General features: G+C 43.0%; 1 protein-coding gene across 2 annotated transcripts; it reads right to left on the bottom strand.

Annotated features, from left to right (window-relative positions):
• Positions 1–2143: 2143 nt before the first annotated feature.
• On the bottom strand, positions 2144–17948 carry SAA4 (serum amyloid A-4 protein). Of its 2 annotated transcripts, XM_085011817.1 has the most exons (5): positions 17887–17948; positions 17394–17488; positions 8527–8570; positions 3114–3252; positions 2144–2451 (listed from the first exon to the last, which is right to left on the bottom strand). In XM_085011817.1, exons 2-5 carry the CDS (start codon positions 17427–17429, stop codon positions 2398–2400), a joined length of 273 nt encoding a protein of 90 aa, XP_084867943.1. In that variant the 5' UTR covers positions 17430–17488; positions 17887–17948; the 3' UTR covers positions 2144–2397. The 2 variants fall into 2 exon arrangements, with proteins under 2 accessions (XP_084867943.1, XP_020938924.2); XM_021083265.2 differs by lacking the exon at positions 8527–8570.
• Between the last annotated feature and the right edge of the window lie 211 nt (positions 17949–18159).

The raw sequence follows: 18159 nt of genomic DNA, 5'->3' as shown, positions 1-18159 counted from the left end.
TAAAATTGGGTTGTGGTGATCATTGCACAACTATACATGTAATTGAGTAATTTTAAAAATGCTATAAAAATAATAATAATAATAAAGAATTTGGCTTGTTGGGAGTTCCCTTCATGGCTCAGTGGTTAACGAACTTGACTCAGATCCATAAGGATGCGGGTTTGATCTCTGGCCTCCATCAGTGAGTTAGGGATCTGGCGTTGCCGTGAGCTGTGGTGTAGGTCCCAGACGAGGCTCGGATCCCACATTGCTGTGGCTGTGGCATAGGGCGGCAGCTACAACTCCGATTCAACCCCAGCCTGGGAACCTCCATAGGCCACGGGTGTGGCCCTACAATATTAAAAAAAGGAAAGAAAAGAATTTGGCTTGTTGGCAAGACTGGACAATGGGGAGCTTGGCAGGCTGTGGCATGAGATGATGTAAAGGACAGCCAGGAACAGCTGTATTGAACTTTGTAGGCCAAGACAAGAACCTGGATTATATTCTAGGGGAAAATGGGAATCCACTGAAGGATCTGAAGTGGGGGACACATGATTTAAGTATAGTTTATGTGCTAGACTGAGAGGGAGGGTAACTATATGCTCTGTTTTGTCCAGAACAGTCCGTTTACTCCTGTCACCCAGGTATAATTAATAATTTGCCTTTTCACAAGGGACAGTGACTTGGTTTGGATGATGAATTATATAGTCAACTGAAGCTGAGGGGGAGCCATGAAAATGGGGAGACGAGTTAGACAGCTGCTGCAGGAGCCCAGGTGAGGCAGGGCATGGCCAGGAGCATGGAGGTGCCCGTGAGACCAGGCTGCCGGACTAGAGGTGAATTTTGGGAGTAGAATCACAGGACTTGCTAGTGGGTGGGATGTGGGATAAAGGGAAGGGAAGCCCAAGCGCGCCCCTCGGTTGGTGGGGTGAGCGGCTGAGAGAACCGTCGTGTCATTTACTGCAATGGAGGAGCCTGGGTTGAAGGGTTCTGGAGGGAACTGGGAGTTCACCTTGGGACACACTAAGTTTGTGTTCTATGGAAGCCATCCAATCAGAGATGTCAAGAGGACACTGAAAACACCGAGTCATAATAATTAGACTACTAGGAAACTCCCACAGCAGCTACTATAATCACTGCTCTTCAGCCTCCTGCACTCCCGCAGAGTTTGGATTGCCAGCAGTGTGTGCTTCTGTGGAGGCTCTTATTAAATTTGTGCGTGTGTGTGTGTGTGTGTGTGTGTGTGTGTGTGTGTGTTTAGGGCCACACTCATGGCATATGGAAGTTACAGGCTAGGGGTTGAATCAGAGAGCTATAGCCGTCGGCTACTGCCACAGGATATGAGCCACGTCTTCGAGCTACATCACAGCTCACAACAACGGCAACGCTGGATCCTTAACCCACTGAGCGAGACCAGGGATTGAACCTTCGTCCTCATGGATACTAGTCAGGTTCTTTACCGCTGAGCCATGGTGGGACCTCCTAAACCTTATTGTGTCTATCTATATATCTGACTTCTCCTCTAGAATGGAATACGTTATAGTGAGAATAAAGATAAGGAAAACTACCATGAGAACTATAACATAGGTAAAATGAGCCAAGACTGGTTAACAGTTGAATTGGGGGTTGGTGTTGATGAGAAATAACTGGACTCGGTTGTTTCACTGCCTATTCTGTCCATTTTGCCAGTTTCCAGAACAAGTATCCAGGGATTAAGATTCCTAAAGCAATGTATCTTCTCAAGGTCCCCCTGAACAAGGCCTGGAGCCAGATGGATTCAGGATGCAACAGACTGGGCAGTGGACAGTCTGGACACAGAGAGGCCTGAAACAGCAGCCAAATAACTGAGGAGGTGTCAACATGACCAGAGGAAGAAGTGGGGGCAGGGTTGTCCAGGGCTTGTGCCAGAGCCAAGCCTCCAGCGATAGGAGAGCCCAGCATGATGGCCAATGCTTTGCCAGCTCGGGATTACTCAGGAGGAGAAACTGGGGCCCCTACAACAAGAGAGGCTCAGTGGGGTCATGTGAAGACAGGACATGAGTACAGGTCACCTGGGAGCTCCTGCAAGCCTCATCAGCCACAGTGCCTTTCTCCTCCATGTGACACCAGGTGGCCATTCTTCCCAGAGAGTCCATCTCAAAGATTCCAGATTCCATCAACAAACTCAGTGTGACCAACATTTATTGGTGACCTTAGGATGCCCTGTCTCAAATCTTGGGGAGACAAAGCTCAGTGCACTGTGTCCTGTTGGGGGCGGTGAGGGGAGTGATGTGTGGCTCATAGCCTAGTCCCATGGAGCAGAGGGAGCCGGGGGCTCAGTATTTCTTAGGCAGGCCAGCAGGTCTGAAGTGATCTGGGTCTTGTCCACTCCGGCCCCATTCCTCCGCTCTCCGGTTGGACACCTGGTCCTCCTCCCTCTCAGAGCTGCTTCCAAGGTACTGTAAGAGTCCTTGAAAGTATTCCCCGACATTGCTGGAAGGAAGGGAGACAGGAGAGTTTTAGCTGGGTCACTTAAGACAGTTTCATCCACCCAATTGCCCAATGGTTTTCTCCTCTTCCAGACAAGGAATACCATGGAGAGGAGGCTGGAAGAGTCCATTCTCAGGAAGGAAGGAGGGGCTAAAATATGCACCCTCTTGGGCAAAGCCCTAGTCAGTTGGTTCTTTTTTTGTCTTTTTAGGGCCAGACCCGTGGCCCATGGAAGTTCCCGGGCTAGTGGTCGAATCAGAGCTGCAGCTACTGGCCTACACCACAGCCACAGCAATACCAAATCTGAGCTGCGTCTGTGACCTACACCACAGCTCACGGCAACGTAGGATCCTTAACCCTCTGAGCAGGGCCAGGGATTGAACCCTCCTTCTCATGGATACTAGATGGATTCTTAACCCGCTGAGCCACAAGGGGACTCCCCCACAGTTGGTTCTTCAAGGGCCCCGAAAAAGACTTCTTTAGAGATCCCTCACTTTCTCCTTGGCTGTGAGGGGAGACAGTGCCACACCAGTTCTGCTCTGGCTCTTCTAGCCACATGACACAGGGGTTAGGGGCAGGAGGACAACAGCCGCAGGGCCTCCTGACCCTCTGGAAACAGACAAGTGCTGCTCAGCCTCATTGGCCTCCCCAGGAGCCTCTGTTACCTGATGATTTTTGCTGCCCAGATGCCCCCGGGGCCCCTTTGGGCAGCCTCGTAGTTCCCTCGAGCACGAAAGTATCTGCCTGAATTTTGGTAATTGGCTTCTTTCATGTCCCAGTAGGCTCTCCACAAGTCCGAAGCCCCTGGTAAAGAGACCCAATAACAAAAATGAACACAGTGACATACTGGAGAAATGGGGGAATGAAAAATTTCCCCTACTTTTCAGATTTTGACTCTTGAGAAAGTGGTCCTTTGAAATCATAGAATGAGATAAATATTCCTTACTGTGGATGGGATCCCCATATGATTCTAAGGAGGGTAATTTTCAGTGAGTTGGATTGGATTGGATTGGATTGGGCTATAATGCTCTGGGCTGTGTTTGATATGGGGCTGTGTGTGCTGTGTGCTGTGTGCAAAGAAGAGGTGACAGTCATGTAAGGGAGGTGACAGTCATGTAAGGGATGTGACAATGGAGAATGATGCTTCAGATGTATGACCCAGGGACTATGTGAGGCAGACAGTGAGAGAAGGGGGTTCTACCTTTTTTATAGCTGCCATGGTCCATAAGGCAGCTCTGGCTTGAATAAATCTGATGGTTCCAGGCATAAATGACACAGAAAAAAATGTTGAAACAGGCAGTAGTGATGACGTGGAATTGCCTAAGCGAGCTCCTAGGACCTGCCTAATCAGACTTACCTGTAAGGCAGAAACATGAGGGTTTAACTTTCTGCCTTGCCAACTGAGCTTTGGCTTGCTCACCTTTCAGTTGGGAGAATCATGCATACATCCATGGTAGATAAATGAGAAGGTAAAAGGAGGTAGTAGCATACTCGCATACTTGATGCAAGTTGGTTTCCTTTTTCTCTTCCTGAAGGTAGCGGTAAAAATGAGATATCCCCACCATATCCCCACCAAAATGACAAACATTTTAAAAACTAATGATATCAATTGTGGTGAGACTGTGGTGTAACTAGAACTCATTGCATTGTTATTGTTTTTGTTTTTATGGCCACACTTGCAGTATATGGAAGTTCCCAGACCAGGGGTCAAATCGGAGTTGCAGCTGCCAGCCTATGCCACAACCACAGCAACATCAGATCCAAGCTGCATCTGCAATCTACACTGCAGCTTGAGGCAAACACTGGATCCTTAACCCACTGAGAGAAACCAGGGATCAAACCCGCATGCATCCTCACAGAGACAACATCAGGTCCTTAACCCACCAAGCCACAACAAGAACTCCTTAATTATTTTCTATGTGTTTTGCTCGGTGGGATATTTATCACCAATTTTATGTATCTATTATTTTGTGTCTGTGATTCTATCAAACAGTTTACCTCTGGCAGGGCACCATGACTGTTCTTTCTCTGATGCCTGCTTGATATTCACTTCACGTTTTCTAGGTTGATTAGTAAGAGTTCTCCAAGCACCTGACACATTCTATCACTCGGTGGTAGTAGAATCTGAGACAGCTGTTCTCATTGGGATTGTACTTAAAATAACCCAATGTGTTGGTTCCAAAAACTGATTCCTACCCTCGCCCCATCTCCAAGATTCCTGACTCAGCAAGCTATAAAAAGAGGCTCAGAAATGTACTTTTCCTACAAGCACTCCTGGCTTTAAATGGGGGTGGGTCACATGACAAATTCTGAAATAAACTGACTTATGGGAGGAAATATTCTTTACTATGAGCAGAAAAACTTAGCAATGGCCTCCAAAATTCTTTTTAAAAATTGATATTCAAGGACCTACTATAGAGCACTGGGAACTATACTCAACATTTTATAATAACTTTTAAGGGAAAAGAATGTATAACTGGATTACTGTGCTATACACCTGAAACTAACAGAACATTGTAAATCAACTATGCTTCAATAAAGTAAAATTTTTAGTAAAAACAAAAACTGATATTCAGCTAAAATAAACAATAAGGATGCACTGTATAGCATAGCACAGGAAATTACATTCAATAACTTGTAATAAACTGTAATGGAAAATAATCTGAAAATTATATATTATATATAACTGAATCACTTTGCTGTACAACCACTAAATCAACTATGCTTCCATATAACTAAATATTTTAAAAATTGAAATCTTCACAAACCCTGATAATCGGAGGATACAATAAAAAAGAGAATAGAACATGAGGTTCAAAATCAGAAAAAATGAATTTGTCAAATTTCAGCACAAAAACTACAACAAATTGCAAAATTAATAACATCAGCTTCAGTTCCTCATGGAAGGAGTTTAAACATCACCACTCCATCCTAACAATTAAGAAGCTAAACAGATTGAAAAATAAACAACTCTTCTTGGATCCATAAGAGCGGGAAGGACGTGGGGCACACCACTGCCCCCAAGACTGGGGAGACAGACAAATGGCCTCCTGAGGCATAACTCTTCCAGACTTCAAGCAATATTACAAAGCCACAGTCATCAAGACAGTGTGATACTGGTACCAAAACAGACATACAGACCAATGGAACAGAATAGAGAACCCTGAAATAAACCCTGACACCTATGGCCAATTAATCTTTGACAAAGGATGCAAGAACATAAAAAGGGAAAAAGAAGGTTTATTCAGCAAGAATTGCTGGGAAACCTGGACAGCTGCATGCAAATCAATGAAACTAGAACATACCCTCACGCCATGCATGAAAATAAACTCAAAATGGCTTAAAGACTTTAATATAAAACAAGACACCATCAAACTCCTGGAAAAGAAAGAGGCAAAACATCCTCTGACATCGACCTTATGAATATTTCCTCAGGTCAGTCTCCCAAAGCCACAGAAATAAAAGCAAAAATAAACCAATGGGACCTAATCAAACTGACAAGCTTTTGCACAGCAAAAGAAACCAAAAAGAAAACAAAGAGACAACTTACAAAATGGGAGAAAATAGTTTCAAATGATGCAACTGACAAGGGCTTAATCTCTAGAATATACAAGCAACTTATACAACTCAACAGCAAAAAAGCCAACAACCCAGTGGAAAAATGGGCAAAAGACCTGAATAAACAATTTTCCAAGGAAGATATACAGATGGCCAACAAGCACATGAAAAAATGCTTAACATCCCTAATTATTAGAGAAATGCAAATCAAAACTACCATGAGATACCACCTCACACCAGTAAGAATGGCCATCATTAATAAATCCACAAATAACAAGTGCTGGAGGGGTTGTGGAGAAAAGGGAACCCTCCTGCACTTTTGCTGGGAATGTAAGCTGGTACAGCCACTATGGAAAACAGTATGGGAGTTCCCGTCGTGGCACAGTGGTTAACGAATCCGACTAGGAACCATGAGGTTGTGGGTTCGGTCCCTGCTCTTGCTCAGTGGGTTAAGGATCCGGCGTTGCCGTGAGCTGTGGTGTAGGTTGCAGACGTGGCTCGGATCCCGCGTTGCTGTGGCTCTGGCGTAGGCCGGTGGCTACAGCTCCAATTCAACCCCTGGCCTGGGAACCTCCATATGCCGCGGGAGCGGCCCAAGAAATAGCAACAACAACAACAACAACAAAAAAAAGACAAAAGACAAAAAAAAAAAAAAAAGAAAAGAAAAAAAAGAAAACAGTATGGAGGTGTCTTAGAAATCTACAGAGAGAGAGAGGACAAGATGGCGGAGGAGTAGGAAGACACGCTCGCCCTCTCCCACAAACACAACAAAAAAAGCACATCTACAGAATAAATGACTCGCACATAACAGCAACCAATTGCTGGCAGAGGAACCTAAACTCCAATAACGGCAAGAAATTCGTGACATTATTGGGCAGAACAGGAGAAAAGAGGAGAGTGAGAGAAGGTGAATCCGAGCGGGACGGGGGCTCCCGAAAGGGAACTGCGGAGGAGAAAGGGATCCCGCACCCTGGAAAGTCACCTACCGGGCAAAAGATCAAACGAACCGGAGGAATCTCCAGATGCAGAGAAGAGTGTAGCAGTAAGTTGGAGTACGGAAAAGCCGATCAAGAACCCAACGGACCATCTGAACTACGGGCACAGTCACCAAAAATTGAGACGCCTGGGTGGGGGCTGGGCACGAGTCCTCGCCTCCGAAGGTTAGTCCCCGGGAAAGGGCCGGGGGACGCCGGGGTGGGGGCTGAACACTGAGACCTCGCCTCAGAAGGTTAATCCCTGAGAAAGGGCCGGGGGACGCCTGGGGGGGGCTGGGCACCGAGACCTCGCCGCCGAAGGTTAGTCCCCGAGAGGGGGCTGGGGGACGCCGGGTGGGGGCTGGGCACCGAGACCTCGCTGCAGAAGGTTAGTCCCCGGGCTAGGGGGGCGGGGCAGAGCGGAAACTGCTTGGGAGGTCTAGAAACCAGTTGACGGGACAGAGACTGCCTGGGAGACTAGAAAACAAAGCTGTCGCAGAGGAAGGGAGCAATACTCCAGGGGTGGGGAAGGGGAAAGCCACATCAGAGGGAACCTGGGAGAAGAGCCTGGTCTGCGCCCGTGCTGGGGAGGGGAGAGAAGAAGGGGTGGGTCCCTATAGAATACCCCCCACGCCACAGCAAGCTTACAGGCCCGCTAGCTAGCTCTCACGGACCTGGGGCTGCCTGCCATCCGGGAGGGCTGGCCTCAACAATTGCCTGAAGCCTACCACCGCAGGGGCTGTCCCTGCACAGGCCTGCTTGCCCTTTGGAGGGGCTACACTTCCGCAGAGCAGCACCAAACAGCACCAGCCCCCGAGAAAAGGCCTGCAGCCTAGAAAAGCTAGAACAAGCTTAGCCAGGCTGTGAATAGATCGGCCTAATTCTCAGACGGTTTTTCTGAGTCGGGTTGCCCCGGGGAGGAGCCTCTTCGGTTTCCAACGGCCCTGCTACCCACCCAAGCCCCCAGGGGATGCTCTAGTGGACCAGCTGCATAGGACTGCCAGCTCCAGGCAGGACCCCCTGCAGCCCAGAAAAGCTGCAACAAGCTCAGCCAGACTGTGAAAAGATCCACCTACATTCTCAGGCTGTCCTTCTGAGTTGGGCTGCCCTAGGGAAGAGCCTCTTAGGTTCTCAGTGACCCAGATAGCTGCTTCAGCCCCCAGGGGGTGATGCACCCCTGAAGAGCAGCTGCCCAACACCGCCAACCCCCTGCAAGAACCCCACAGCCTAAAAACACCAGAGCAAGCTCTGCATGACCAAGTGAAATCTGCTACCATCGCGGTGTGGACCTCTCAGTCCTGTCTGCCCTCAGGAAGTCCTCCTTTGCTTCAAAGAAACACTGTTAGCCCCATCAACACTCCAGAAAAGCCACACTGCCTCAAAAAAGATTGACCAACAACACCAGCCCTCAGGAAATATTCCACAGCAGTGACAAGGCAAACACTGCCCGATCACGGAGAGTACAACTCCCTCAGGAGAAAGAAAACAACAAGCAAGATGAAGAAGCTGAGAAACCACCCCCAGTCAAACCAACAGGAGAACTCACCTAAAACAGTCAACAATGAAACAGATCTCGGCAGTCTGACAGACCTGGAGTTCAAAAGAGAAATAGTGAAAATACTGAAGGAATTAAGAGAAGATATGAACAGTAATGCAGATACCCTCAGAAAGGAACTAGAAAATATAAGGAGGAGCCAAGAAAAACTAGAACATTCATTTGCAGAGATGCAAACTGAACTAGGGGCAGTAAAAACCAGAATGAATAATGCAGAAGAACGAATCAGTGATATGGAAGATAGAATAATGGAAATCACTCAATCTGGTCAACAGACAGAAAACCGAATCAAAAAAATGGAAAGCAATATAAGAGACCTATGGGATAATATAAAGCGGGCCAATCTACGCATAATAGGAATTCCAGAAGGAGTAGAAAAAGATAAGGGAATGGAAAATATATTTGAAGAAATTATTGCTGGAAACTTCCCAAATCTAAAGGATACTGGATTCAAGATACAAGAAGCACAGAGGGCCCCAAACAAACTGAACCCAAACAGACCCACACCAAGACACATCATAATAAAAATGGCAAAAGTTAGTGATAAAGAGAGGATCCTAAAGGCAGCAAGAGAAAAACAGAATGTTACCTACAAGGGAACCCCCATAAGAATATAAGCTGATTTCTCTACAGAAACACTACAGGCCAGGAGGGAATGGCAAGAGATATTTAAAGTGCTCAAAGGAAAAAATATGCAACCTAGAATACTCTATCCAGCAAGAATATCATTTAAAATAGAAGGGGAAATAAAAATTTTTCCCAACAAACAAAAACTTAAAGAATACAGCAACACAAAACCCAGGTTAAAGGAAATATTGAAAGGGCTTCTCTAAACCAAAAAGAAAGGAAGGAAAGGGAAGAAAAAAGAAAAGAAAAAAAAAAAAAGAAGAAGAAGAGGAAGAACTAGGACTGAGGAAACTGCAATCAGAGAGCAGTCACTCAAATAAGCCAGCATACAGATTTAATCATGAACATGCTTCAAACAAAATAAAATTAAAAAGAAAAAAATAAAAAAGAGTCATCAAAACCATAAAATGTGGGCAAGGGATGTCAGGAGGTAAATAACCCTTTTTGTTTATATGTATGTCTCTCTTCTTAATTTTAATATAGTAATGAAGTGTTTGAACTTACAGGACCATCAGGCTAAAACACACAATTATGGGAAGGGGTTAGCATACTTAAAAAACAGGGCAACCACAAGCCAAAACCAAATACTGCATTTGCAAAAAATGAAAAAAAAAAAAAACCACTCAAGCAGATAATAACAGGAGACCATCCAACCAAAAAAAAAAAAAAAAAAAATGGAGAACCATAGAATCAACTGGAACACGAGATTCAAATGGCAATAAATAATCATCTATCAATTATCACCTTAAATGTCAATGGACTGAATGCCCCAATCAAAAGACACAGAGTGGCTGAGTGGATAAAAAGGCAAAAACCTTCAATATGCTGCCTACAAGAAACTCACCTTAGGACAAAAGATACATATAGATTGAAAGTGAAAGGGTGGGGAAAAATATTTCACGCCAATAGACATGACAGAAAAGCAGGAGTCGCAACGCTCATATCAGACAAAATAGACTTTAAAACAAAAGACATAAAGAAAGACAAAGAAGGACACTATTTAATGATTAAGGGATCCATCCAAGGAGAGGATGTTACTATTGTCAACATATATGCCCCAAATACAGGAGCACCCAGATACATACAACAAATATTAACAGACATAAAGGGAGATATTGATGAGAATACAATCATAGTAGGAGACCTAAATACCCCCCTCACATCAATGGACAGATCCTCTAGACAGAAAACCAATAAAGCAACAGAGATCCTAAAGGAAACAATAGAAAAGTTAGACTTAATTGATATCTTCAGGACACTACATCCAAAAAAAGCAGAATACACATTCTTCTCAAATGCTCATGGAACATTCTCAAGAATCGACCCCATATTGGGACACAAAGCTAATCTCAATAAATTTAGGAGCGTAGAAATTATCTCAAGTATCTTCTCTGACCACAATGCCATGAAATTAGAAATCAACCATGGGAAAAGCAAAGAGAAAAAACCTACTCCATGGAGACTAAACAACATGCTACTAAAAAACCAATGGGACAATGAGGAAATCAAGAAGGAAATTAAAAACTACCTTGAAACAAATGATAATGAAGACACAACCTCTCAAAATCTATGGGATGCTGCGAAAGCAGTGCTCAGAGGGAAATTTATAGCAATCCAGGCCTTTCTCAAAAAAGAAGAAAGATCCCAAATGGACAACTTAACCCTCCACCTAAACGAATTCGAAAAAGAAGAACAAAAAAGTCCTAAAGTCAGCAGAAGGAAGGAAATTATAAAGATCAAAGAAGAAATCAATCAAATAGAGACTCAAAAAACAATAGAGAAAATTAATAAAACCAAGAGCTGGTTCTTTGAAAAGGTGAACAAAATTGACAAACCCCTGGCCAGACTCACTAAAAAGAGGAGAGAAAGAACCCAAATCACCAAAATTATAAATGAAAAAGGAGAAATCACAACGGATACAGCAGAAATACAAAAAACCATAAGAGAATACTATGAACAACTGTATGGCAACAAGTTTGACAATCTGGAAGAAATGGACAATTTTCTAGAATCTTACAGCTTGCCAAAACTGAATCAAGCAGAAACAGACCAACTGAACAGACCGATCACTAGAAATGAAATTGAAGAGGTCATAAAATCACTCCCTACAAATAAAAGTCCAGGACCAGATGGCTTCACAGGTGAATTTTACCAAACATATAAAGAGGAATTGGTGCCCATCCTCCTTAAACTCTTTCAAAAGGTTGAAGAAGAAGGATTACTCCCAAAGACATTCTATGAGGCCACCATCACCTTCATTCCAAAACCAGACAGAGATACCACCAAAAAAGAAAACTATCGGCCAATATCATTGATGAATATAGATGCAAAAATTCTCAACAAAATCTTAGCCAACCAAATCCAACAACATATCAAAAAAATTATACACCATGACCAGGTTGGGTTCATCCCAGGTTCACAAGGATGGTTCAACATACGCAAATCAATCAGCATCATACACCACATTAACAAAAAAAAGGTCAAAAATCATATGATCATCTCAATAGACGCAGAAAAAGCATTTGACAAAGTTCAACATCCATTCATGATCAAGACCCTCGCCAAAGTGGGTATAGAGGGAACATTCCTGAATATAATCAAAGCCATTTATGAGAAACCCACAGCAAATATAATCCTCAATGGGGAAAAACTGAAAGCCTTCTCACTCAAATCTGGAACAAGACAGGGATGCCCACTCTCACCACTGCTCTTCAACATAGTTTTGGAAGTCTTAGCCACAGCAATTAGACAAACAAAAGAAATAAAAGGCATCCATATAGGAAGAGAAGAGATCAAACTGTCACTGTATGCAGATGATATGATACTATACCTAGAAAACCCTAAGGACTCAACCCCAAAACTCCTTGAACTGATTAATAAATTCAGCAAAGTGGCAGGATATAAGATTAACATTCAGAAGTCAGTTGCATTTCTGTATACCAGCAATGAAACATTAGAAAAGGAATACAAAAAAATTATACCTTTTAAAATTGTACCTCACAAAATCAAATACCTCGGAATACACCTGACCAAAGAGGTAAAGGACCTATATGCCGAGAACTATAAAACTTTAATCAAAGAAATCAAAGAAGACGTAAAGAAATGGAAAGATATTCCATGTTCCTGGATTGGAAAAATCAATATTGTGAAAATGGCCATCCTACCCAAAGCAATCTACAGATTCAATGCAATCCCTATCAAATTACCCATGACATTGTTCACAGAACTAGAACAAACAATCCAAACATTTATATGGAACCACAAAAGACCCAGAATCGCCAAAGCAATCCTGAGAAACAAAAACCAAGCAGGAGGCATAACTCTCCCAGACTTCAAGAAATACTACAAAGCCACAGTCATCAAAACAGTGTGGTACTGGTATCAAAACAGACAGACAGACCAATGGAACAGAATAGAGAATCCGGAAATAAACCCTGACACCTATGGTCAATTAATCTTTGACAAGGGAGGCAAGAACATCAAATGGGAAAAGGAAAGTCTATTCAGCAAGCATTGCTGGGAAACCTGGACAGCTGCAGGCAAAGCAATGAAACTAGAACACACCCTCACACCATGCACAAAAATAAACTCCAAATGGCTGAAAGACTTAAATATACGACAGGACACCATCAAACTCCTAGAAGAAAACATAGGCAAAACACTCTCTGACATCAACATCATGAATATTTTCTCAGGTCAGTCTCCCAAAGCAATAGAAATTAGAGCAAAAATAAACCCATGGGACCTCATCAAACTGAAAAGCTTTTGCACAGCAAAGGAAACCAAAAAGAAAACAAAAAGACAACTTACAGAATGGGAGAAAATAGTTTCAAATGATGCAACTGACAAGGGCTTAATCTCTAGAATATACAAGCAACTTATACAACTCAACAGCAAAAAAACCAATCAAACAATGGAAAAATGGGCAAAAGACCTGAATAGACATTTCTCCAAAGAAGATATACAGATGGCCAACAAACACATGAAAAAATGCTCAACATCGCTGGTTATAAGAGAAATGCAAATCAAAACTACCATGAGATACCACCTCACACCAGTCAGAATGGCCATCATTAATAAATCCACAAATAACAAGTGCTGGAGGGGCTGTGGAGAAAAGGGAACCCTCCTGCACTGCTGGTGGGAATGTAAACTGGTACAGCCACTATGGAGAACAGTTTGGAGATACCTTAGAAATCTATCCAGAGAACTTCCATATGACCCTGCAATCCCACTCTTGGGCATCTATCCGGACAAAGCTCTACTTAAAAGAGACACATGCACCCGCATGTTCATTGCAGCCCTATTCACAATAGCCAGGACATGGAAACAAGCCAAATGTCCATCAACAGATGATTGGATTCGGAAGATTTGGTATATATACACAATGGAATACTACTCAGCCATAAAAAAGGATGACATAATGCCATTTGCAGCAACATGGATGGTACTAGAGAATCTCATACTGAGTGAAATGAGCCAGAAAGACAAAGACAAATACCATATGATATCACTTATAACTGGAATCTAATATCCAGCACAAATGAACATCTCCTCAGAAAAGAAAATCATGGACTTGGAGAAGAGACTTGTGGCTGCCTGATGGGAGGGGGAGGGAGTGGGAGGGATCGGGAGCTTGGGCTTATCAGACACAACCTAGAATAGATTTATAAGGAGATCCTGCTGAATAGCATTGAGAACTATGTCTAGATACTCATGTCGCAACAGAAGAAAGGGTGGGGGAAAAAAACTGTAACTGCAATGTATACATCTAAGGATGACCTGACCCCCTTTCTGTACAGTGGGAAAAAAAAAAAAAAAGAAATAAACTCACAGATTTCAAAACAAAAAAAAAACAAAAAAAACAACAAAAAAAAAAAGAAATCTATACATAGAACTACCATACGACCCAGCAATCCCACTCTTCGGTATATATCTGGACAAAACATTCCTTAAAAAAGACACATGCACATGCACCTGCATGTTCATTGCAGCTCTATTCACAGTAGCCAAGACATGGAAACAACCCAAATGTCCATTAACAGATGACTGGATTAGGAAGATGTGATGTATATATAAACAATGGAATACTACTCAGCCATAAAAAAGAATGATATAATGCCATTTGCAGCAACATGGATGGAACTAGAGACTCTCATGCAGGGTGAAATAAGTCAGAAAGAGAAAAACAAATACCATATGATATCATTCATATCTGTTACCTAATATACAGCACAAATGAACCTTTCCACAGAAAAGAAAATCATGGACTTGAAGAATAGACTTGTGGTTGCTTGGGGGGAGGGGGAGGGAGTAGAAGGAATTGGGAGCTTGGGGTTAACAGATGCAAACTATTGCTCTTGGAATGGATTTACAATGAGATCCTGCTATATAGCACTGAGAACTACATCTAGATACTTACAAGGCAGCACGACAATGGGAGAAAAAATTATGTATACATGTATGTGTAACTGGGTCCCCATGCTGTAGAGTGGGGAAGAAAAAGGTGTGTTGGAGGAAATAACAATAAAAAATAAATTTTAAAAAATGGCCTCCTGGAACAGAGACTCAGGAGTAGAAACTGCTGCAGGAACCAGTGCTGGGGCTAGGGGACCAGAACTGGAGTTGACAAACTGCTAGAGGCTCAGTGGAGACAGCTCTGAGAGTGAGAATTCCAGGGAGACCCAGCCATTACTGGGCCCCCATAATATTGTAAGAGTTACCTTCAGGAGCTCAACCAGGTACTCACAGAAAATATTATTTAAGAAAAAAATCCCCTTGAGGAGTTCCCATTGTAGTGCAGCAGAAATGAATCTGACTAGTACCTATGGGGATGTGGGTTCCATCCCCAGGCTCATTCAGTGGTTTAGGGATCCGGCGTTGCCGTGAGCTATGGTATAGGTCTTAGACGTGGCTCGGATCCCGTGTTGCTCTGGCTGTGGCGTAGGCCAGCAACTACAGCTCTGATTCAACCCGTAGCCTGGGAACTTCCATAATGCCATGGTGCAACCCTAAAAAGCAAAAAACATAAAAAATAAAAATAAAAATCCCCTTGAACCTCCAGCAAGAAGGGAGGAAAAGGAAACATTGTGAAACAAGCCAGGGTTCTCGGTTTTTCTTAACAACGCCTCTCTCAGAAAGCTCTGTATTATTGAGGTATAACTGATCTGGGGGAGGGAAATAACCAACTCCTGCCCAGTCTAGCCATCCTGCCCCAGTTGAGGGGGAAAAAAAAATAGAAACACCTGTGAAGTTCACAGTCCAGCACCATGGGTTCATCAAAAAACAGACCTAGACATAGGACTACAGAATGCTTCCCTATTCTATCAGCGCATTCCTAATGGACTATTTAGAGCAATTCTTTCTAACAGGCCCATCAAGTCTGGCTATCAAGAAAAAGTTACAAGGTACATCGAAAGGCAAAATATATAATTAAAAGAGATAGAGGGAATTATCAAGTTGAGAACTTAAAACAACAATGATTAATATTCTAAGGGCTCAATGGATAGAGTAGACAACATGAAAGAAGAGATGACTAATGTAAGCAGAGATGAAAATACTAAGAAAGAAAAAAATTATAGAAATAAAAAAATGCTGTAGCAGAAATGGGCCTATTGGTAGAATAGACACAGCTGAGAAAAGCAGCTCTGCAGTATCAAGATATATTAATAGAATCCTCAAAAATTGAAAAGCAGAGAACAAATCTGAGAAAATCAGAACAGAATATACAAACACTGTGGGACACTTACAAAAGGTGCAATATACGTGTGTGGGATAACCAGAAGGAGAAGAAACAGAGAAAGGAACAGAAGAAATAGTTGAAACAATAATGACTGAGAATTCCCCCAAGTTAATGTCAGATACTGAACCATAGACCTGGGAAACTCAGAGAATGCCAAGCAGGATAAACAGAAAAACAAAAAACAAAACCCTACACAGGCATGTCAGAAAATCAAAGACCAGAAAAAAAAATCTGAAAGAAACCAGAAAAAAAAAAAAAACCTTATATCTAGGGGAACAAAGGTAAGAATTAAATCTGACTTCTCTGTAGAGCCCATGCAAACAAAAGAGAATGAAGTATTTAGTGTTGAGAGAAAAAAACCTACCAACCCAGCACTCTGTACCCTGTGAAATTATCCTTCAAAAGTGAAGGAAGAATTCCCTAGTGGCTCAGTGGGTTAAGGATCCAGTGTTGTCAGCGCTGTGGTGAGGGTTTGGTTCCTGGCCCAGAACTCCCGCAAGCCAGGGACATAGCCAGGGGTGGGGGAGAGTGAAGGAGAGAGAAAGACTTTCTCCTACAAAAATCGAGGGAATTTGTTACAGTAGACCTACCTTGCAAGAAATGCTGAAAGAAGTTTTGGAGAGAGAACGAAAATAGTATAGGTCAGAAACTCAGATACAAGAATTCCCATTGTAGCTAAGCAGAAATGAACCCGATGTAGGCCAGCAGCTACAGCAGCTACAGCAGCTACAGCTCCAATTTGATCCCTAGCCTGGGAACTTCCATATGCTTTGGGTGCAGCCCTAAAAAAATTAAAAAGAAAAAAAAAAGAAAGAGAAACAGATCTATATAAAGGAAGAACATTGAAGAAGGAATAATGAAGGTAAAATAAAATTAGTAACTACATGCAAAGTTCAACTATTGCAAAAGTTGACAACACAATTTTCCTATATTAATAAGTGACCAATAAGCTTCATTTCCCACCAGGAGTGGTTTTATCTCAGTCCTAGTGTGGCTCATCAGTGAGAATTTGCTCTTTTCATCACACGGATAGGAGTGAGGGCTTTATTTCCATGAGGCAACCACTGGCATTTGCTTGGATAATGGATGGGATCCTCCTTGTAAGCATAGCTCCTCTGCTCTCTCCCTGGAGTAGAGCATGAGGTTTATTTAGCTCATTCTTACTCTGGGGATGTACCAATTTCAAAGGTTAACTTCAAGATTGAGAAATTTGCCATTTGTGAATCCCCATGAGGCGCTCACCCCCAGAAAGTCCTAAGCCCTCTGCCCACCAACAGAAAGGACAGGCTGGCTCCAAAGCACCTTAGACCTGTGGTCCAGAGATGCCCATGGAGGGTGCTGAGTCAGACCAGTCTGGAAGGAGAAACAAAAGGCTCTGACCCACTGGTGGCTTCTCCCAGGAGCACCCACATCTGATGGGTGTGTGCCCTCTGGTCTGAGTGAATTCTGGGGACAGGTGGGCACACCCTCCACCCTCCAGGACTCTTACCTTGCACAGCCTCCTTGAAGAATGAAAACCAGCCATCACTGCTGACTCCCATCACCAAGGAACAGAAAATAAGGCCTATGAAAAGCTTCATTGTGCTGAAGTAAAAGAGTCAGAGAATCACAATTAGGATAGACATATGTTTCACAATTTAGAATTTCAAAGACAGCCCAGTTCCTGTTTCCCATTTGCTCTTATTAGAATGATTATTGTAGGAAAGATTGAAATGGGTTTTAGGAAGAAGCATGACCCTTAATTCTCAGTCCAGATCTCTATGAGAGGGTTCCAAAGTTTTATTAGTTTGTGGCCGATTTGTCACCCAATAAAGCAGGCTAAAGTCAATCAATAAGCATTTCCTAAGGTCCTACTCTGCCCAGTGCAGACCCCATAATGAGTAGAAAATACAACTTTTCCCCAACTGGAATTTGCCAATTACATGAGAAAAGGATCTCAAAAGAGAAAAACAATAGAATTACTCCCCAGAAGAGACTCTTACCTGTGGCCCTTTCTCCAGCTGAAATTCAGTTGCTGGTATCGCTCCTGACTTGGGTGTTAGTGGAAAGAGAGGTCTTAAATCCAAGGTGCATTGGCAAAGTCCTTCTTGCTCAATTCCTCTGTATAAATAAAAATTAGCATATTGAATGATAGTATTTTACTTATCCTCAAACAGTTTGTTTTTTTTTTTCAAGTGAGTCACCCAAGGCATTTGTGTTCTGGCCGTTTTTCCTAATTGATATGTCTGTTCTCTTTGTAGTTTCCTACACCATAG

Source organism: Sus scrofa, chromosome 2 (assembly GCF_054392235.1).
Source record: "Sus scrofa isolate SSC_HxYL_T2T_F1_AM1 chromosome 2, Sscrofa_HxYL_maternal_Yorkshire_Landrace_v2.0, whole genome shotgun sequence".
NCBI lineage: Eukaryota > Metazoa > Chordata > Mammalia > Artiodactyla > Suidae > Sus > Sus scrofa.
Note: the sequence above shows the minus strand (reverse complement) of the source record. Positions and strands in the feature narration are given on the sequence as shown.